Source organism: Crinia signifera, chromosome 6, assembly GCF_055691185.1.
Source record: "Crinia signifera chromosome 6, ASM5569118v1, whole genome shotgun sequence".
Classification (NCBI taxonomy): domain Eukaryota; kingdom Metazoa; phylum Chordata; class Amphibia; order Anura; family Myobatrachidae; genus Crinia; species Crinia signifera.
The window spans coordinates 282,024,348-282,047,627 of record NC_139222.1 but is presented as its reverse complement, the minus strand read 5'-3'; the positions used below and the strand labels follow the sequence as shown (position 1 = coordinate 282,047,627).

Below are 23,280 nucleotides of genomic sequence, written 5' to 3'. Positions count from 1 at the left end.
TCAATAGGTCGACATGGTTTTAGGTCGACATACCATTAGGTCGACATGTCATTATGTCGACAGCTCATTAGGTCGACAGCTCATTAGGTCGACAGCTCATTAGGTCGACATGTTTTTAGGTCGACACTGCCATTAGGTCGACAGTGTCTATGTCGACAGTCAAAAGGTCGACATGGGTTTTTTCACTGTTTATTGAGCCGACATGTGCCGACAGGCGGTATTTCATGCCCTACTATCCACTAGGGCGTGGTGGGAGAATAAAATAGTGTGCCGAGCGCAGCGAGGCACCGTGCCCGAAGCATAGCGAGCGGCTGCGGTACACTTCAAACTGTGTCCATGTCGACATTTCGGCCAAAAAACAGTGAAAAAACCCATGTCGACCTTTTGACTGTCGACATAGACTCTGTCGACCTAATGGCAGTGTCGACCTAAAAACATGTCGACCTAATGATCTGTCGACCTAATGAGCTGTTGACCTAATGAGCTGTCGACATAATGACATGTCGACCTAATGGTATGTCGACCTAAAACCATGTCGACCTATTGAGCTGTCGAACTAATGGTGTCGATGTAATGGCTGTCGATGTAAGTGCTGTCTAATATCCTTCCCAGACCCGACCACCCCCTCCCGCGATTCGCTGGACCTCCGTGACCACCCCCTCCCGCGATTCGCAGGACCCCTGCATCCTCCCCTCCCGCGATTCGCGGGACCCCTGCGACCCCCCCTCCCGGCATTAAAAGGGCCCCCCGCGACCCCCCCTCCCGCGATTCACGGCACCCCCCCCTACTATGATTTGCGACCCCCCTCCCGCAATTCGCGCCGCCCCCTCCCGCAATTCACGGAACCCCCCGTAGCGCCCCCCTCCCGCGATTTGCGGGCCCCCTCGGCACTTCTCGCGATTTGCGACCGCCCCCTAATTCACACATTCGGGGACCCCACCTCCCGCGATTCATGCCCCCCTCACGCAATTCACGGCATCCCCCACACCCCCCTTCCTGCGATTCGCAACCCCTTACGACCCCCCCTCCCGCGATTCACGAAACCCCCCGTAGCGCCCCCCTCCCGCGATTTGCGGGCCCCCTCGGCACCTCTCGTGATTTGCGACCGCCCCGTAATTCACACATTCGGGGACCCCCCCTCCCGCGATTCATGCCCCCCTCACGCAATTCACGGCACCCCCCTTACCCCCCTTCCTGCGATTCGGAACCCCCCACGACCCCCCCTCCCGCGATTCATGCCCCCTCCCGCAATTCACGGACCCCCGCACCACCCCCCTGCGCCCACCCTCCCTTGATTCACGCCCCCCTCATGCAATTCACGGCAACCCCCCACACCCCCCCTCCTGCGATTCGCAGCCCCCCCACGACCCCCGCCTCCTGCGATTCATGACCCCTCCCGTGATTCACGGACCCCCGCACCACCCCCCCTTGACTCACGGCACCCCACGCGCCCCTCCTGCAATTCACGAACCTCCGCAACCCCCCCTCCCGCAATTCACTAACCCGACAACCCCCCTCCCGCAATTTGCGGACCCCCCTTCCCACGATTCAAGCCCCCCCGCGCCCCCGCCCACGATTTGCGGACCCCCGCCCCCTCCCGCTAACCGCGGATCCCCACACACCACCCCCCCTCCCGCAATTTGCAGACCCCCCAGACCCCCTTCCGGCAATTCCACCCCCCAGCGGACCACCGCTGCCCCCGCTCCCGCATTTCACGTACCCCCGTGACAATGGGGGATCCTGTACCACCACAAGCAGGTACCGCCCCTAGGTGGGAAATCCGGCCCTGGCTGCCGCACTGCAGGTTTCCCCACTGCCCTCTGCACCAGCGCCACAACTTTTATCAATGTCTTGCCCACATACCACTATTATACAGCCTCCTGCTCTCATGCACGCTCACTCCCTCCCAGTGGGAGGAGACGCTCACCCACTGCTGGGAGCTGCATACTGTCCCCCACCCTCCTCCAGTTCTAGGGATGCCCATCGACCATCAATGATTTTCAAATAATCGATGGTTTATGGCCGATGTTGAATACTTTTGCCATCAATGTGGGAGGACACTGCCCTGCCTCCTGTTCTCCTGCCCCGTAACTTCCGCCAGTGGAGACCCGCTCACCCTGTGTTGCCCACATTCCCCTATCATGCTTTACCGCCCAGCCTCCTGCTCTCATGCACCCTAACTCCCACCCAGTCGGAGGAGACACTGACTCCTGTATTTCTGTGCTGCCACGCTGGACCCTCACCCACTGGCAGAAGCTGCACAGTGTCCACCACCCTCTTTAGTCCCCCGTATGCCCACACACCCCTATCACTACCCAGCTTCCTGCTCTCCTGAACCGTAACTTCCACCACTGGGTAATCGCTGACGCTGTGTTGCCCACATACCCCTATCATGCCTCATATCCCAGCCTCCTGCTCTCATGCACCCTAACTCCCACCCAGTAGGAGGAGACACTGACTCAGGGCCACCGTCCGGTACTCCTGTGCTGCCACGCTGGACCCTCACCCACTGCCAGAAGCTGCAATACAGGGCATCTTTCATACAATTCTAACCATATTTCTCACAAAACAAATGTTCACAAATTAAGGGGCGTAGCCCCTTACGCCGGTGTGAAGAGCGCCCGTAGGGCGCGATGAATCACCTAGTAATATGTAATGGGCATTGCAGTGTGTGACATAATGGGGGAAATTAAATTTCCCCCATTATGTTTGAAGTACCTTTAAAAAATGTTATACCACTTTGTCATCCCCACCCCGCCGCCCCTACCGTCAATTATTATTTTTTTAAATTCAAATTGATGGCGCTGACAATAATTGGGGAGGGGGCCCTGCATATTTTGTCAGTCCCGGGCCCTACAATTTCTCATAGCAGCCCTGCCAGTCTACTGTATGTCACATGCTGTCACCCTCATCCGCACACAGGAGCATATGGCTGCTCACAGCTGAGATCTGATTAGTGTATCTGTGAGCGGCTCTCCCCCTCACACCAGCGCTGGCCTAATGTGCTCGCTGTTCCCAGAGGCTGCGGTAACTGCTGACGAGCCACATTAGGCGATGGCAAGGTGCATGCACTGATCTATGCGCTACCCTAGGGGAAGAAGTGCTGAGCTCAGGTCTGCAGAGGTCCCTGTGTCACTAATAAATTACCAGGACCAGCTGTTCTACAGCACTGACGTAGCAGAAGCCCTTTCTTTGGTGAGCAGAGGCCTAATCACCAGCAACGCAGACGCTGCAATCTCTCCTCGTAGCGGAAATCTACAGAGTGTGGTATGGTAGGCCAACAATGTCTAGGTAGACCCCGCAAGGTCAAAGTGCACAAGGACGGTTGTCACGTGTGAAAAGTTGGGTACTTGTGTATTATAGCGGCGCCCCCGATGTGCATCGTACGATGAACGTATCGCATCGCATGCCATGTACACGATGGCATGCGATGCGATGCAACGCGATTTTGACCCCCTATACGATTAAAAATCGTATATACACCCTAAAGGGTGCTTTTGAGCACCCTAATGGGTGCTTACAATGTTAAATGCACCCCCACGTCACCCCCCCACTATAAACGTGAACCTGAAGCGTGGCGAGCGCAGCGAGCCCACGAGGGGCGGCGGTACGCGTCCTACGACCTTTTCATACCCCCACTATCCACGTCGGCGTGGAGTTGAGAATAGATTAGTGTGGCGAGTGCAGCGAGCCACCGAGCCCGAAGTGTGGCGAGCGCAGCGAGCCCTGCGAGGGAACACGGATACCTTCACAGGTAAACGCGTCCCTTTGCGGGCTTCACAGGTATCCGCGTCCCCTCGCCACGCTTCGGGCTCGGTGGCTCGCTGCGCTCGCCACACTAATCTATTCTCAACTCCACGCCGACGTGGATAGTGGGGGTATGAAAAGGTCGTAGGACGTGTACCGCCGCCGCTCGCCACGCTTCGGGTTCACGTTTATAGTGGGGGGGGGTGGCGTGGGGGTGCATTTAACATTGTAAGCACCCATTAGGGTGCTTAACATTGTATAAGCACACATTAGGGTGCTTATACAATGTTTAATCGCATCGCATCGTATGGCATTGTATGCCATGTACAATGGCATACAATTTCAAAATTGTATGCCATCGTGCACTAACCACCGAAATCGCATCGCATCGCATACCATTGCATGCGTTATGGTATGCGATGCGATGGGCGCCGCCAAAATACACAAGTACCAAAAGTCGACACAGAAAAGGTTGACTCACGAAAGGGTTGACATGAGTTATTCACCTTTTTTTGTTGTCAATGTTATGAGGCTATGAGGCATGATAGGGGCATGTGGGCAAAACAGCGTCAGCGACTCCCCAGTGGTGGAAGTTACGGTTCAGGAGAGCAGGAAGCTGGGTAGTGATAGGGGTGTGTGAGTATACGGGGGACTAAAGAGGGGCTTAGGGGTGCCAAGAATTGCGGGAGGGGCGCGGGGGTGCCGTGAATCAAGGTAGGGAGGGGGCGCAGGTGTCGGCGAATCGCGGGAGAGGGCGGGGGTCCGCAAAGCGTGGGAGGGGGCGTGAATTGCGCGAGGGGGGGTTGCGAATCGCGGGAGGGGGGTGCGCGGGGGGTCCGTGAATTGCGGGAGGGGGGGGGCACGGGGCGCGATGAATCACCTAGTTGGTTATATATTCTTGTAGAAGGATGGTAGGATGTTGCTGTCATTCAGAATGCATTTACATAAACAGTAATAGTAGCAGTAAAAGGTCTGACTTAAAACACCTACAGTAAAACAGAACAGGTGTTATATATTATACAAAGAATTGGTTGATGATGTGTAGGTTGACGTGCACATAGTTCATAGTTGTCACTGGAAAAAAATTGCTACAAGAAAAAATCAACACAGAAAGTTCAACACATGTAAATGTTGACATAAGTGTGGCACTTCATCGGTGTCCATGTCGACACATGAGAATGAATATGAAAACATTCAAAAAAAGAAAAATAAATCTTCAAAAACTCATGTCAACCTTTTTCATTGTCGACCATAACCGTGCCAGTGTTTTGCATGTGCCATTTAATCCTGGGGTTGCCATGAATCACGCGCGGGGGTGGGGGGGGGAGGGAGGAGGTGAGGGGTGTCCGCGAATCATGGGAGGAGGGGTCGTGGGTGGATGCCGTGAATTGCGGGAGGGGGGTAGTGGGGGGGGGGGTGGGTGCTGCGAATCGTGGGAGGGGGGCGCGGGGGGTTGCAGTGGGTCGCGGGGGCGGGGGGTTGCCGCAATGACAGGAGGGGGGTCAGGGGTGGGGAATCGCGGTAGGGAGGTTCGTGGGGGGCACCGTGAACCGCGGGATGGGGGACCGGGGGTTGGCGCGAATCGTGGGAGGAGGGGTCGCGGGGTGCCGAGAATCGCAGGAGGGGGGGTGTGTCACGGGGTGGGGCCGCGAATTGCGGGAGTCACCGGGGGTGCCGCGAATTGCGGGGGGTGTGCTGCAAATCGCGGGAGGGGGGTCGCGGGGGGGGTGCCGCGAATCGCCACAAGAAAAAATCAACACAGAAAGGTCAACACATGTAAATGTTGACATAAGTGTGGCACTTCATTGGTGTCCATGTCGACACATGAGAATGAATATGAAAACATTGAAAAATAAATCTTGTCAACCTTTTTCATTGTCGACCATAGCCATGTCAGTGTTTTGCATGTGCCATTTAATCGTGGGGATGCCGTGAATGGGGGGGGGAGGGAGGGAGGTGCATACCCAATATGACCCTCTCCAGGAGGGACACAATGCTCTGTTTCTGGACTTTCTTCTTAATTTATGGATTACCATCACCTGTGCTTAAACACCTTTCTTATCAATTACCCTGTTTAAAATGACAGGTGATGACAATCATAAATTAAGATGGAAGTCCACAAACAGAGCATTCTGTCCCTCCTGGAGAGGGTCATGTTGGGAGGTATGGAGGTGTGGGGCGCTCACCTGGTGTGTCTGGTGAGTAGCTGTGTCTTTGCTGTGTAACATGGAGAGGCAGAGGGTGTCTGGCACTGTCTGTGGGCTCACTGGGCTGGTTCTCTGTCATGTGAGTCTGTCATGTGAGTCAGAGGCTCCACCCAGCGTTACAGCTTCAGACACACTTTGAGTGACAGAAGTAGCCAAATATATAAGAGATTGGTCTCCTTAAACTCTGAATAATGTTATACCGGGTTTTCTAAACTCTGGACCTCTAATAATAGAGCATGTTTTCCAGATCTCCTTGTTGGTGCACAGGTGTGCTTATTATGGGATACGGTAGTACTGTCAACAGCACTTAGGTCGACAGTCATTAGGTTGACACCGTTGGGTCGACAGGTGGCAAGGTCGACATGGGTGAAGGTCGACAGGTGTCTAGGTTGACATGGGACAAGGTCGCCATATGCGTTAGGTTGACATGGGTTAGGTCAACAGGTCGTTAGGTCGACATGGGTTTTTCACTGTTTTTTGTCCACCTTCACCCATGTCGACCTAGACCACTGTCGATCTTGCCACCTGTCGACCCAACGGTGTTGACCTAAAGACTTGGTCCACCGTTCTTTATACTATGTTTAGTGCCTGCAGCTCCACTTTATACGCACCTTATACTTCAGCTATTCTGATCATGATTTGAGGCTTGTGACCAGGCTGGGGAAGGGGAGGAATAATTTCTGGGCAACTGGAAGTCCACCTGCATTTCGCCATGATTTACTGTATGTGCAAAAGATACACCATCAAACAAGTGTACATTCTCAGCATCAAACCTTATGTGTTATTGAGATGAATAATGTTCTTAAAAAAATATGTTAATGAGAAAGTACTACGATCCTCAGAAAAAATGAGCTCCAGAAATGAGAATACATGGGGGGACAATGCAAACTCCACACAGATACAGAAAGCCCCTGGCCCCAGTGCTGAAATTAGCCTCATTTTCCAGCAGGTTTTATTAAGGAATTCACAGACAGCTAAAGGCACAATTTCTGAAATTGTCTAATCTCTTTATCCGTTTATACGCTCCAATGCCGGCCAAAGTTATATAATGGCATGCGAGGGGGTGTGTTCGCATACATCTCCTCACCGAGGGGATTCGGCGTGGCGGCGGGTGTTCAGCCGGTTGGCAAGCGACCGCTGCTTAGAGAGCTGTCCTGAATCACCCCGATAGTTCAATAAATTTTTCCCTTTAAATAGCGTTACAAAAAAAATGAACCTGAGCTGTGTTATATTATTATGTATTATGTAACAGAGAGTAATACCAGCAGAAACACCTTCCGGAATGTTAATTACTCTTGGGCGTCGTTCCACTTGTTCTCAACGAGCTGTTGACATTTCTCAGCTAATTAATTTTGATTTAGCAAACAAAGCGCAAATAATCTGCAGGTATTTATATATCCAGTTCTTTATAAAGCGGAAAATAATTCATACAAATCAGTTAAACTCTGCAGAATTGCTCTTCTGTCCAAGATAAGACACGGTAGAAACCCCCCGCTAGTGGCCAAAAATCCCAATACCTCTGTTAATTCTTCTAATCAATGGCAGCTGCAGCACAGTTCAAAATTCAAATAGGGGAGGAGCCACACCAACTGCCAGTGAGCCATTGGAATGGCAGAGGGTGTGGTCTGCTTTTTGAACTTTGAACTGTGCTACAGCCCCTCCCTGTCAACCCAAGTCTACATTAACCATTTAACTGTAGACCCTTTGACCCTATTGACCTTTTGACCTACTAACTGTCAACCATTAGGTGTGGACCAATTGATTATCTATGTACATGGCGGCTCCGTTCTTCTTCTGCTGAGGACCACCACAAAATGGCCGCCCCCATACAGCAGACAGTTTCAGAGAACTGTGTGCTATATGGGGTCGGCCATTTTGTGGTGGTCCTCAGCAGAAGAACGGAGCCGCCGGGACCAGCGAGATAGGTAAGTCTGCGGAGGAATGGGGGGGTATAACTATAGCACTGCAGCCCCCGGCGCCCCCACATGCACAGCGCCCCCCCCCCCCCCCCCCCGCGGTGGCGGGGGCTGCGGTGCTATAGTTACGCCGCTGCGAGTTCCTGGAAATAATAGGATTCCTGTGTGCAGTGACACTCGGCAGCGTGGAAGGACTTCTGTACCTGGGGGCCGACTCTTCTTATATATAGCAGTTCAATTAAACTAGAGCAAGATTTTAAGATTACGTCATTTCTAATCGCAGCCAGGTGCAATCTGATTGCAAATATCACTGTAATAAATTGCATCATACAGTGGACAGTGTATGTGATGGTCTCATGTTCTTGTCTAGGAATATATCTCTGCCACTGTTATACTGTAATTGTGTCAGTGTCCGCTGCTGCTACTGGCGAGCCACCGAGCCCGAAGCATGGCGAGGGGATGCTCGCCACACTGTATAAAATCAACTCCGATGAGCGGTGAGCGCTGCTGCGTGCTCCTGCATCATCGCTGGGAAAGCTGTTCATCTGCTGGTATTACCAGCAGACGGTTTTGAGGATGGCTTTGCATAGCGCTGCACTATGGAAAGCCGTCCTCCCCCCACTGACAATCATCGCTGTCCATACCCGCTGAGCATAGTCTCCCAGTCTGTATGGACCTTAAGTGTACTGTGTCCAATCACATGGCTCGCTGCACTTAGCACACTATTTTCATCTCCCACCACACCGTAGTGCCTGTCCTGCCTGCCGGATTCTCATTCCCCCAGAGTTCCATCAGGGTATTCCAATCCCTTTAATCCATTTTTGTTCATATTTAGATTTTGGTTTTATTTGGTTCCCTTTGTCCAGTGAGGGTTTTTTTTTTGGGCTGGCGTGAATGCGGTTGCCCAAGTAACATCCGATGTGTTCCTTTCCCCTCTCCGCCGCGCCTCTCGCTGCTACTATACGCTGGACAAAGGGAACAAAGGCCACTTGTCTGAAATAGGCCAATAGTGTCGCCTTAATTACCCTTTACTGGGGATTTCATTCAGAACGGGGTGGGACAAACAGTTAACACTCTCAGTGCCAACACCTGTATAATGACAGTGTGGTTAATGGCAGAATAAGATTTGTTAATGTATGTCTGTAGTGGAATACACGCGGACTCAAGTATCTCTTACAGTCACTCGTACAGGTTCCCATTCCTTAGCAGTAGTGACACATTAGCTTCCCATGCACGGCTGCTGTACGGTTGATTACACGCCATTGTCCTGTATCAGCCAATCCCTACACACAGAGGCTGGACACTAGTGACAATAGCGTCCTTCTGTAGTTCTGAAAGGAGGAAGTTTAGGGGCCAATTTATCACAGGGAGAAGATCCCTAAATCCTGCACAAAATGCTTCTCCAGCAACGTGTAAGGATTCTTCCTGAAAAACAATTGCCTTATACAGGAGGTAGTTGGCAAACGCAGGATCTCTATATTCGGGTTTCCAAATGCCATGCACAATAGCCCTGTACTCACACATCGGAATGCTTTTGTTTCGATGTTAGATTCGATTTTCTATTAGATCTGGCATTAGATCTTTTCATTCGATCTGGCATTAGATCTGTACTTTTGAATTAGATATCGAATTCGATTTACATTCATTGTACATTGTACACATTCGATTTACTGGATCGAATTCGATATTTCCTTGGCTGCACAGTAGATTTTTCTGTTCGATTTTGTGAAAACGGGAGTACGCATCGACTCGAATGTAGTTCGAAAGTGGCACAAAAACCATTCGATTTCGTTTAGGATTCTATTCGATTTTGCTTCTATAAGCAAAATCGAACCGAAAATCGGGAAAAATCGATGCATGTGTACAGGGCTAATCTCCCACTGTGGATCATTGGAGCAAGTTCGGGAGTCTGGGGGAGCGGTAGAAGAACCTAGAAATCTCCCTGGAATTTATGATATTATGATGATGATGCCTGAGGCGCAGGACAGGGTTCCGAAAACAGCCCGTCCCTGCGATGCCCTGAACCGGAAGCCTGCACATGCGCGGTTAGCGCCGACCCCCCGCCAACCCCGCTGACCGCACTGAAGCCGGGGCAGTGCGATCCGTAGCACATAGGCTACAATGGGCTATCGCCATCTCAGAATGTCAGGGATGCGAACCGCTGTTGCCCGATGTTGATACATCGGTCAGCGTCACATCCCCCATAGAAACGTGTGGGGGATGCGTCCGGCGACGATGCAGGGGGTGTCGCAGCAGGGGTCCCCTTAGGTACATTCGGGGGATACTGCGGCTAACACACAAAAACGGGTGTTTTCAGGGATTTAATCGCAAATATTGTTTGATAGATGCGTCTCTATCTCTGTGGATGGGTTATAGTATAGACCTGGGGTAGCCAACCCTAGTCCTCGAGAGCTACCAACAGTTCATGTTTTCCAGGTCTCCTCACAGAATCACAAGTGAAGTAATTAGCACCCGCTGAGGATCTTTTAAAATGTGTCAGTGAGTAATGAGTGCACCTGTGCAGCAGCTAGGTTGTCTGGAAAATGTGAACTATAGGTTGTATCAAACATTTATAAAAATATAAATAAGTGCTCAGGAAAAGGTTAAACATACCATAACAAATAAATGCCCAAACAATAGAAGCAGTACTGCACTTTCTAAGCTCACATTCTCGCACCTCATGGTAAGGCTCCTGTCTCTTCTTACTGGCAGCTGCTCTTTGGCCTAGAGCACTGATGGAGGACTCAGAATCAGATCCACACACACAGCAAACCTGGAAGAAGAAGCTGCTCGCACTGGGCACGTGCAGCAGCTCCGCTCTGTCCCGTACACTGCATGATGTGGCGGAAGTAATTGTCATAAGTTGAGCACCTTGCCAAGAGGAGGGGGGTTTCATGCAACTGGACCCCCCCCCCCCCTTTATTTGCCTATGAGAGAAGGGGTTATATGGAGATAGATGCTGGGTAAGTAATACTTACCTACTCTACTGGAAGCTGTGGGAGACTCACACTTCTTGGGGTAGTCTCCCACAACCCCAGAAGAGTCCCACTCGTTTTCTATGATATCAGGCAGAATACACAGATAAAGCCGTGAATCGTGGGTGCTCTCGGAGGGGGCGAGACTAAAATGGTTTGGACTGTCATCATTTTAGCCCTGCTTTCCTCCAATACCGGTGTGTCGCAGGATTTGCCATCATGGGGGTGGGAATTTATAACGAGTTTATAGCTCGGCTCCATAGCCCAAAACCCTGTTGCTGCTTCGCCTGTCCATGTGCGCCCTGATAGGTGTTTTTAAAGGTAGGCACGTACGTGCTGGGTTCTAGGTTCTACTAGACATATGTAAAGGAGCAGGTGAAAGAGCTTCCAGAACAAGTGAGTCTTGGAATTGGTCCCATTGGGAACCAATACATAGAGGCCAGTGGCCTAACAATACTGCGGCAGACCCTGTGGTGGCTTGGAGGAGCCAGCACCGCCAGGGTCTGCGGGGAGCGCCCCCGCACCGAGTCGGTAGCTGCTGTGCGTGCAGCGTCAGGTCACAGGCACTGGCAGTGCAGCGCCCACTTTGCCCCCAGTTCCCTGCTGCCGGGATTGACAGTAGGGATGGCCATCGACCATCGATGATTCAAAATCATCGATGGTTCATGGCCGATGTAGAATACTTTTGCCATCGATGGGGGATAACCAGATGGTTTCCCTCTTTTGATGGAATAGCAAAACAATGTTTAGCTTTTTTTTTTTTTTTAAAGTGCCAGGACACAGAGCATAGCTCCGCCCCGACAACCGTGAAGCCCCGCCCCCTGTGTTTTGATTGGCCCACAGGCCAATCAATCAAATACAATGGATGACCATCGATATGTAAATGTATATCGATGGTCATCCATTGCATAGTTAAGCCCTATCGATGGCCAGTTGCAGAATTCCATCAATGGCAACCATCGATGGCAATGGCCATCCCTAATTGACAGCCATCATCGCTGTATATAAAAAAAAAAAAAAAAGCTGAGTGACGGCTCAGCTGTCCCATCGTGTTTCACACAGCAGCCTGCAGCTAGAGGCGTATGCTATGCATTGCTAACTGGTGCACTGCAGATATTAATGCTGGAGACTGGAGGAGTCCTAAAAGATACACTTGGAAAGACCCCTCCGGGGGAAAGATTCAGTCACTGGTTGGAGGCTGAAGGAGAGGGAGCGAAAGATCCCTTTCCTGCAAATATGATTTCATAGGCTAAAATAGGTTTACACCACCTGAGATGGTGTAAACTCCCCAAACTCACTACATGGTACACAGGAGTCAGACCGTCCTGCTCATTGAGGATAATGGCTGGGGAATGCCATCTGCAGCACTAATGCTCCATCTGCAGGAGACTGATGTGGAATCGGCTGCATTAAGCTATTGAAGGTACAATGACAGGCAGAATGGGGCCAATGTAATTCCACTTCGCACCAAGTGTTTGGGACTCTATGGGGCAGCGAGCGCTTTTGTGCGAATCTCAGCCGCCGTAAAAAGTACGGACACTGCCGAGATGACTCGCACCCGCAAGTTTATTGCGTGGTATAGGATTGACCCCATTATCTGTTAGATTAGTAATTTATTGATTACTGACCCAGGCTTAAATGGAATGTTACCTCGCTGGTTAATATTTACTGAGGTGTCAGTAAGGCAGGAATGTGACACAGACGTGAGTGACACTTCCATGACATGTATTACGTTACATTAGTGGGTGAGAAATGATTGTGACCGGCAAACTCCTTGTCCAGTCATGTGAGTAACAAAGCATTAGGATATACACCAAGGGCCTTATTGAGGTCCGTTCGCAAAGTGCGTTCGTTCGTACGGGGACCAATGTTATGTTACTGCGCATTTCTGGTAATCTGTATCTAGTGATGGCAATTGCTGTAAGTGACCATTAATTATAGCAACGGTTCTCAAAATGTGGATCCCGACCTTCTCAGCATGGGGTCGCGAATCTGTTGAATTGTCTGTTATTTTAGACTCCTCCGATCACTTTGTGCCTCCAGAATGCTGCATATTTTCCTACTCTACTGCATTCTGCAGGAGACTCCCTGACATAGCAGCAATCTCCCTCATTAGTCTAGCAATCTCCCTCATTAGTTTAGCAATCTCCTTTATGTCACCTAGCCCACATTACACTGTTACATCATAGTTACCTCCTCTACTGCATTCTGCAGGAGACTCCCTGACATAGCAGCAATCTCCCTCTCTCCCTCATTAGTCTAGCAATCTCCCCCATGTCACCTAGCCCACATTACACTGTTACATCATAGTTACCTCCCCTCCTGCATTCTGCAGGAGACTCCCTGACATAGCAGCAATCTCCCTCTCTCCCTCATTAGTCTAACAATCTCCCTCATGTCACCTATCCCACATTACCCTATAACAGCATAGTTACCTCCCCTCCTGCATTATGCAGGAGACTCCCTGAAATAGCAGCAATCTCCCTCTCTCCCTCATTAGACTAGCAATCTCCCTCATGTCACCTAGCCCACATTACACTGTTACATCATAGTTACCTCCTCTACTGCATTCTGCAGGAGACTCCCTGACATAGCAGCAATCTCCCTCTCTCCCTTATTAGTCTAGCAATCTCCCTCATGTCACCTAGCCCACATTACACTGTTACATCATAGTTACCTCCCCTACTGCATTCTGCAGGTGACTCCCTGACATAGCAGCAATCTCCCTCTCTCCCTCATTAGTCTTGCAATCTCCCTCATGTCACCTAGCCCACATTACACTGTTAAATTTTTGAGGAAAAAAGGAATGAGAGACAGATACATTTACATTGAATCATTAGCACCATTTCCCAGCACTTTACCAAGTATAGTAGCTCTTACTACCTGCTTTAGGGCTCATCTACATTTGGATATAAGTCATTTGACAAGATTCCTCTCAGATGTAGCAGTACACACCCACGCTTCTAGGGGCCACGTTCACAATCTCTCTATATATGGAACTAGACACACCCTATGGGTGGAGCATGACACGCCCCCTCAATGGGGCGCTTTGCGAAATTCTACTACCAAGTATCATCTCCCTGAAAACTAGTTTTTAAAAGTAGGCAAGTATACAATGCTGCCATGTATGCATGCCTCCCAACTTCTGATTGTCCCAAAGAGGGACAGTGTGCACCCCTACAGCACGCGTCAAAAATTTTGGGGGCATGACCTAGTTGCAAAGGGGCTTGGCCTGTACTTGCGGCGCTGCCACGAGGCCACGCCCTATTTTCGCCGCTGTGGGGGCATGCCCAGCAGCTCCGTGAGCTATGTCCCGAGCCCCCCTAGCTGCAGGAATACACGCTGTCTATTCATGTGTGACAGGAGGGAGGTATGACGTGTGATGTGATGACCGTCTGCAGTAACTTGCTGGGGTCCTGGAATTATTTGTATCGTCTGATGGGGTCCCATTGCAAAATAGTTTGAGGATCCCTGAATTATAGCAAACTGGGCAATGGAGGGACATCCATGGTTTCACCTATCGATGATTATCCCCGCTCTTTTACAGAATGGTCCCAATAAGAATCTGGGGGGGGGGCTTTTTTGTTGCACCAGGGGCGGAGCTAGGCTCTGTATCCTGGCACCAACTAAAAAGAAAAATAAAACACATCAGTTGTTTTGTTCCATCGATATTAAAGATCCATTGGGTCTCCGCCATCGATAGCAATTGTCATTTAAACACTGATGGTACGTAACCAACATGGCCCCTAGCCAGGTGGTAGGATAATATTGCCATCTGATAAATAATGGAATGGAGAAGGACTACTGAGTGGCACCATAAGGTACCACCACCTCGGTGCCATCATCAGAGGGGCTGACACCAAAATGCCGGCTCTCCCTAAGTGACAGGGGCTGTAGTGAGACATTGATACTCATCACTCTAGTCCAGGGTTGCCGACTGTTGTTCCCGGAGAGGAGACTTTCAGCAAGAGTTCAGGGGGCGGGGCTTGAGCGTGATTATGGGGGTGGGGCTAAATGATGTGATTATGATACTTTAGCCCCTCCCCCTCCGGGAGATCGGCAAATCAGGTTAGCTAAACTCCGCGGTCAGATGGGGAGGAAGCCACAAACGGGGTGGGGGTGGGGGGGGGGGGGGGCGAGCGGGGGTCCCCCTGAATCCGGGAGGGTTGCCCACCTTTCCGGGGGGCTGGGAGGGGGACCCGAGGGTAGGCAACCCTGCTCTAGTCGCCGTGGGCAGCACAGCATCTCCAGGGATGATAGGCTGACCTCCAGAATGATGTCACCTGGCCACACCCCTTCAAATTAAGTCACACAGCGACTCTGATCAATTCATGAGACAGACAGGGGCGGCATTGCGTGACAGCGGTTAGCCCACACGGAGGACAAAGTAACCAGTGTGTGTGCGCTACTGCTGTAGCTTTGGAAATAGATAAAGGTTAGAGAGATAAAGTGCCCACCAAGCAGCCACAACTGCCATGACACAGGCTGGGTTTGAAAAAATGGCAGTTAGGGGCTAGTTGGCTGGTACTTTAGCTAAGTTAGTGTCATACTTTACCTAAAATGTAGTTGCAAGAATATACAGTAGGGTGTAGTGTTTGTAACGCCTAACGACAGTCGTTGGTACTTTGGGCCCGATTAAGACCTGACCGCTGAGCAGCGAGTATTTGGAGCCCAGCTGTCCGTTAAGTCCCACCCATGTGTAGAGCTGTAACACGGAGAAAACATTTCACAATCACTCACCACCTAATGGACTTCCCCCCTGTGCGCAGCACCGAGGACTGAGCAAGGACTTATTTGGCGCTGTGATAGCCATGGGGAGAAGGAGGCCGCTGCTGGCGTCAGTGCCCCTCCTTCTAAACAGCCAGGTAATGCCGTCGCTCCCAAAAAAACATAGGCGCCCCTCCCCCAAACGCCCAGCACCTGTCAATCAACTTGCCAACAGCCAGCTATGGCTGCAATTGCAAGGATGGCCGCGTGGCTGGTGCCAGCATTTATGCAGCTCGTGATTACAGCATTGCCGTGAAGCTACGCCCCATTAAGCTAGGGATGGCCATCGTTGCCATCGATGGTTGCCATCGATGGCAATTCTGCAACTGGCCATTGATAGTGCTAAAATATGCAATGGCTGACCATCGATATTTTTACATATCGATGGTCATCTATTGGCCTGTGGGCCAATCAAAACACGGGGCGGGGCTTCGCGGGTGTCGGGGGCGGAGCTATGATCCCCCCCACCCCACCCCCAAAAAAAACCCCCAGCAAAACATTGTTTTGCTGTTCCATCGATGGAGGGAAATCATCTGGTTCTCCCCATCGATGGCAAAAGTATTCAACATCGTCCATGAACCATCGATGATTTCGAATCATCGATGGTCGATGGCCATCCCTACATTAAGCCCATTTCAGAAGTGCGTTTTCGTATTTGTAAAAGTTGGGAGGTTTTCGGTAGGCCTTTACCATTGCTGGAGTACAGAGCTGCCCCATAACCACAGCTCAGCAATGACAGGGCTGTAATCATCACCCACAGGCGGACAATGACACTGCAGAGTATATGACAGTGTCCGCCTGGCTGTCATTGTTCCCCGCACCCCACACTGTGGCCTATTTTACAGCAGGGAGAATGGTTTCCAGAGTAACCTTGTTGTTGTTACTACAAGCTCCTAAAAGTATTTCCACTCAATCACGCCGGCCACGCAGGGTTATCCATGGCTGGGCTGCGGGCTGGGCACCTCCGTGGGACCCATTCCAAACTCCCAGACATTCAGCACCCAGGCCTGGGGGATCCAGAGAGCCTGACGGTGAGGGGGATCTCCAGGACTGGAGAAAGGGCGCAAGGATCTCACAGAGGATCTGGCTGTAAGAAACCCGCCCTCCGGCGCAACCTCAGCAGCAACAGAAGCGCGCAGCAGGGTGGGGTGAGAAAGTCGCCCCAAGTCGCCAATATTGGTAATACCTACTTGACTAATTGGGTTTATCTTAATTGTATGAATTGATTAGATATGTCCGCAGGCTTTCTGCAGTGTGCTCTATATGTCTCATCATAACTCTACTGACAGTGATGGTCAGGCTATATAGGCCCTTGTCAAGGGCGGCACGGATCGTAGGGCATCGCTGGGCAGAACTTGGGCTAAGTGCCTGATTCTGATTCACTTGCAAAAGCAAATTCTCTCTCATGGACAAAACCATGCTGCACTGCAGGTGAGGCAGATGTAACACGTGCAGAGTGAGTTAGATTTGGGTTGGGTTGTACTTCAAACTATCTATATTGCAATGCAAAAATAAATCAGCCAGTATTTTCCCTGCACAGAAACAAAATAGCACCTAACTCTCACTGCAGATGTTACATCTGCCCCCCTGCTCTGCAGCATGGTTTTGTCCATCAGAGAGAGAATTTGCTTTTGCAAGTGAACCAGAATCAGGCGCTAAGTTTACTAAAGAGCCGATTTGTAATATTTGGCATTATTTTTCCAAAGGTCAAAGGGTACATAAGCCTCCTGTAACATTGCGCCTCATTAGAGATCATTGTCCTAGTTATTTACATGTACACAGAATGGAAGGTGTCCAAGTCAATAGGTGACAGGTATAGGAGAAGTTATCTAGGCAAGAAAAACACAATCTTCCCAGCACACTGTCATAAACAGTAAAACAGGAAGCGTTGTATTGTACATAGACAACAAAAGCCGTAGTTACACCAGGGTTGCCGACCCTCCCGGAATTTGGGAGAGTCTCCCGAAAATCGGGTCCTTCCTCCCGGCCCCTGGAAGGGTGGGCAACCCTCCCGGAATCAGGGGGACCCCCACTGAGCCCCCCGATCGCGGCATTTATATGCCGCAATCCGCGGGTCTCAGGGGAGGGGGCGGAGCTAAAACGGCACAATCGCTTCTCCCGGAGAGGATTTTTTTAAAGTCGGCAACCCTGAGCTACACACATGTGCATATATGATAAGAGACTCAACAATCCACAGAGATTATGGTAAAAGTAGTCGTCGTGGCATTCTGCTGGGCTCTACAGGCTAGAGGGCAACGATATCCTGCCAAATTCTGGTGTCAAAGGGAAGCTCTCTAGGTGGCGCACTATTTGCCCCACCTATTTATGGCCCTGAAAGGAGCAAGGTACCCCAGCAGCACAGAGTATATCAGGAGATGAGTGAGGTGTCAGTGAGGACAGGGCTGCATGTGACAGGGCAGTGACATGATGTGAGGAGGGGAATGGTGGCAGCAGGAAGCCACAGACAGAGTTATATAGTGGGAGGAGCAGGGTCCCCAGCAGCACAGAGTATATCAGGAGATGAGTGATGTGTCAGTAAGGACAGGGCTGCATGTGACAGGGCAGTGACATGATGTGAGAAGGGGAATGGAGGCTGCAGGAAGCCACAGACAGAGTTATATAGTGGGAGGAGCAGGGTCCCCAGCAGCACAGAGTATATCAGGAGATGAGTGATGTGTCAGTGAGGACAGGGCTGCGTGTGACAGGGCAGTGACATGATGTGAGAAGGGGAATGGAGGCTGCAGGAAGCCACAGACTGAGAGTTATATAGTGGGAGGAGCAGGGTCCCCAGCAGCACAGAGTATATCAGGAGATGAGTGATGTGTCAGTGAGGACAGGGCTGCATGTGACAGGGGCAGTGACATGATGTGAGATGGGGAATGGGGGCAACAGGAAGCCACAGACTGAGAGTTATATAGTGGGAGAAGCAGGGTACCCAGCAGCACAGAGTATATCAGGAGATGAGTGATGTGTCAGTGAGGACAGGGCTGCATATGACAGGGGCAGTGACATGATGTGAGAAGGGGAATGGAGGCTGCAGGAAGCCACAGACTGAGAGTTATATAGTGGGAGGAGCAGGGTCCCAAGCAGCACAGAGTATATCAGGAGATGAGTGATGTGTCAGTGAGGACAGGGCTGCATATGACAGGGGCAGTGACATGATGTGAGGAGGGGAATGGGGGCAACAGAAAGCCACAGACTGAGAGTTATATAGTGGGAGAAGCAGGGTACCCAGCAGCACAGAGTATATCAGGAGATGAGTGATGTGTCAGTGAGGACAGGGCTGCATGTGACAGGGGCAGTGACATGATGTGAGGAGGGGAATGAGGCAGGAGGAAGCCACAGACTGAGAGGTATATAGTGGGAGGAGCAGGGTCCCCAGCAGCACAGAGTATATCAGGAGATGAGTGATGTGTCAGTGAGGACAGGGCTGCATGTAACAGGGGCAGTGACATGATGTGAGGAGAGGAATGGAGGCAGCAGGAAGCCACAGACTGAGAGTTATATAGTGGGAGGAGCAGGGTCCCCAGCAGCACAGAGTATATCAGAAGATGGGTGATGTGTCAGTGAGGACAGGGCAGCATGTGACAGGGGCAGTGACATGATGTGAGATGGGGAATGGGGGCAACAGGAAGCCACAGACTGAGAGTTATATAGTGGGAGAAGCAGGGTACCCAGCAGCACAGAGTATATCAGGAGATGAGTGATGTGTCAGTGAGGACAGGGCTGCATATGACAGGGGCAGTGACATGATGTGAGAAGGGGAATGGAGGCTGCAGGAAGCCACAGACTGAGAGTTATATAGTGGGAGGAGCAGGGTCCCAAGCAGCACAGAGTATATCAGGAGATGAGTGATGTGTCAGTGAGGACAGGGCTGCATATGACAGGGGCAGTGACATGATGTGAGGAGGGGAATGGGGGCAACAGAAAGCCACAGACTGAGAGTTATATAGTGGGAGAAGCAGGGTACCCAGCAGCACAGAGTATATCAGGAGATGAGTGATGTGTCAGTGAGGACAGGGCTGCATATGACAGGGGCAGTGACATGATGTGAGGAGGGAATGGGGGCAGCAGGAAGCCACAGACTGAGAGTTATATAGTGGGAGGAGCAGGGTCCCCAGCAGCACAGAGTATATCAGGAGATGAGTGATGTGTCAGTGAGGACAGGGCTGCATATGACAGGGGCAGTGACATGATGTGAGAAGGGGAATGGAGGCTGCAGGAAGCCACAGACTGAGAGTTATATAGTGGGAGGAGCAGGGTCCCAAGCAGCACAGAGTATATCAGGAGATGAGTGATGTGTCAGTGAGGACAGGGCTGCATATGACAGGGGCAGTGACATGATGTGAGGAGGGGAATGGGGGCAACAGGAAGCCACAGACTGAGAGTTATATAGTGGGAGAAGCAGGGTACCCAGCAGCACAGAGTATATCAGGAGATGAGTGATGTGTCAGTGAGGACAGGGCTGCATATGACAGGGGCAGTGACATGATGTGAGGAGGGAATGGGGGCAGCAGGAAGCCACAGACAGAGAGTTATATAGTGGGAGGAGCAGGGTCCCCAGCAGCACAGAGTATATCAGGAGATGAGTGAAGTGTCAGTGAGGACAGGGCTGCATGTGACAGGGGCAGTGACATGATGTGAGGAGGGGAATGGAGGCAGCAGGAAGTCACAGACTGAGGGTTATATAGTGGGAGGAGCAGGGTCCCCAGCAGCACATAGTATATCAGGAGATGGGTGATGTGTCAGTGAGGACAGGGCTGCATGTGACAAGAGCAATGACATGATGTGAGGAGGGGAATGGGGGCAGCAGGGAGCCACAGACTGAGTTATATAGTGGGAGGAGCAGGTCACCCAGCAGCACAGAGTATAACAGGAGATGAGTGATGTGTCAGTGAAGACAGGGCTGCATGTGACAGGGGCAGTGACATGATGTGAGATGGGGAATGGGGGCAACAGGAAGCCACAGACTGAGAGTTATATAATGGGAGGAGCAGGGTCCCCAGCAGCACAGAGTATATCAGGAGATGAGTGATGGGTCAGTGAGGACAGGACCGCATGTGACAGGGGCAGTGACATGATGTGAGGGGGGGGAATGGAGGCAGCAGGAAGCCACAGACTAAGAGTTATATAGTAGGAGGAGCAGGGTCCCCAGCAGCACAGAGTATATCAGGAGATGAGTGATGTGTCAGTGAGGACAGGGCTGCATGTGACAGGGGCAGTGACATGATGTGAGGAGGGGAATGGAGGCAGCAGGAAGCCACAGACTGAGAGTTATATAGTGGGTGGAGCAGGGTCCCCAGCAGCACAGAGTATATCAGGAGATGGGTGATGTGTCAGTGAGGACAGGGCTGCATGTGACAGGAGCAATGACATGATGTGAGGAGAGGAATGGGGACAGCAGGGAGCCACAGACTGAGTTATATAGTGGGAGGAGCAGGTCACCCAGCAGCACAGAGTATATCAGGAGATGAGTGATGTGTCAGTGAGGACAGGGATGCATGTGACAGGGGCAGTGACATGATGTGAGGGGGGGAATGGAGGCAGCAGGAAGCCACAGACTGAGAGTTATATAGTAGGAGGAGCAGGGTCCCCAGCAGCACAGAGTATATCAGGAGATGAGTGATGTGTCAGTGAGGACAGGGCTGCATGTGACAGGGGCAGTGACATGATGTGAGGAGGGGAATGGAGGCAGCAGGAAGCCACAGACTGAGAGTTATATAGTGGGAGGAGCAGGGTCCCCAGCAGCACAGAGTATATCAGGAGATGAGTGATGTGTGAGTGAGGACAGGGCTGCATGTGACAGGGGCAGTGACATGATGTGAGGAGGGGAATGGAGGCAGCAGGAAGCCACAGACTGAGAGTTATATAGTGGGAGGAGCAGGGTCCCCCCAGCAGCACAGAGTATATCAGGAGATGAGTGATGTGTCAGTGAAGACAGGGCGGCATGTGACAGGGGCAGTGACATGATGTGAGATGGGGAATGGGGGCAACAGGAAGCCACAGACTGAGAGTTATATAGTGGGAGGAGCAGGGTCCCCAGCAGCACAGAGTATATCAGGAGATGAGGGATGTGTCAGTGAGGACAGGGCTGCATGTGACAGGGGCAGTGACATGATGTGAGGAGGGGAATGGGGACAGCAGGGAGCCACAGACTGAGTTATATAGTGGGAGGAGCAGGTCACCCAGCAGCACAGAGTATATCAGGAGATGAGTGATGTGTCAGTGAGGACAGGGCTGCATGTGACAGGGGCAGTGACATGATGTGAGATGGGGAATGGGGGCAACAGGAAGCCACAGACTGAGAGTTATATAGTGGGAGGAGCAGGGTCCCCAGCAGCACAGAGTATATCAGGAGATGGGTGGTGTGTCAGTGAGGACAGGGCTGCATGTGACAGGGGCAGTGACATGATGTGAGGAGGGGAATGGAGGCAGCAGGAAGCCACAGACTGAGAGTTATATAGTGGGAGGAGCAGGGTCCCCAGCAGCACAGAGTATATCAGGGGATGAGTGATGTGTCAGTGAGGACAGGGCTGCATGTGACAGGGGCAGTGACATGATGTGAGGAGGGAAATGGGGGCAGCAGGAAGCCACATACTGAGAGTTATATAGTGGGAGGAGCAGGGTCCCCAGCAGCACAGAGTATATCAGGAGATGAGAGATGTGTCAGTGAGGACAGGGCTGCATGTGACAGGGGCAGTGACATGATGTGAGGAGGGAAATGGGGGCAGCAGGAAGCCACAGACTGAGAGTTATATAGTGGGAGGAGCAGGGTCCCCAGCAGCACAGAGTATATCAGGAGATGGGTGGTGTGTCAGTGAGGACAGGGCTGCATGTGACAGGGGCAGTGACATGATGTGAGGAGGGGAATGGAGGCAGCAGGAAGCCACAGACTGAGAGTTATATAGTGGGAGGAGCAGGGTCCCCAGCAGCACAGAGTATATCAGGAGATGAGTGATGTGTGAGTGAGGACAGGGCTGCATGTGACAGGGCAGTGACATGATGGGAGGAGGGGAATGGAGGCAGCAGGAAGCCACAGACTGAGAGTTTTATAGTGGGAGGAGCAGGGACCCCAGCAGCACAGAGTATATCAGGAGATGAGTGATGTGTGAGTGAGGACAGGGCTGCATGTGACAGGGCAGTGACATGATGTGAGGAGGGGAATGGAGGCAGCAGGAAGCCACAGACTGAGAGTTATATAGTGGGAGGAGCAGGGTCCCCAGCAGCACAGAGTATATCAGGAGATGGGTGATGTGTCAGTGAGGACAGGGCTGCATGTGACAAGAGCAATGACATGATGTAAGGAGAGGAATGGGGACAGCAGGGAGCCACAGACTGAGCTATATAGTGGGAGGAGCAGGTCACCCAGCAGCACAGAGTATAACAGGAGATGAGTGATGTGTCAGTGAGGACAGGGCTGCATGTGACAGGGGCAGTGACATGATGTGAGATGGGGAATGGGGGCAACAGGAAGCCACAGACTGAGAGTTATATAGTGGGAGGAGCAGGGTCCCCAGCAGCACAGAGTATATCAGGAGATGAGTGATGGGTCAGTGAGGACAGGACCGCATGTGACAGGGGCAGTGACATGATGTGAGGGGGAATGGAGGCAGCAGGAAGCCACAGACTGAGAGTTATATAGTAGGAGGAGCAGGGTCCCCAGCAGCA

The 23,280-nt window shown here is 51.6% G+C and overlaps 1 protein-coding gene across 5 annotated transcripts in view; it reads left to right on the top strand.

Moving 5' to 3' along the window:
• The window catches only part of LOC146009439 (EF-hand calcium-binding domain-containing protein 6-like), a 91,740-nt gene that overhangs the window by 17,595 nt on the left and 50,865 nt on the right, over positions 1–23,280 (top strand). Inside the window, exon 1 of one of the 5 annotated variants that reach the window (XM_083149822.1) lies at positions 16,466–16,791. The exons of 3 other annotated variants lie outside the window; for them this stretch is intronic. In XM_083149822.1, the coding sequence (XP_083005948.1) occupies positions 16,551–16,791 (241 nt within the window). In that variant the 5' untranslated portion in view covers positions 16,466–16,550. Of the gene's footprint in view, positions 1–16,465; positions 16,792–23,280 lie in introns of those variants that run through there. One more of the 5 variants, XM_083149824.1, reaches the window with a different exon arrangement.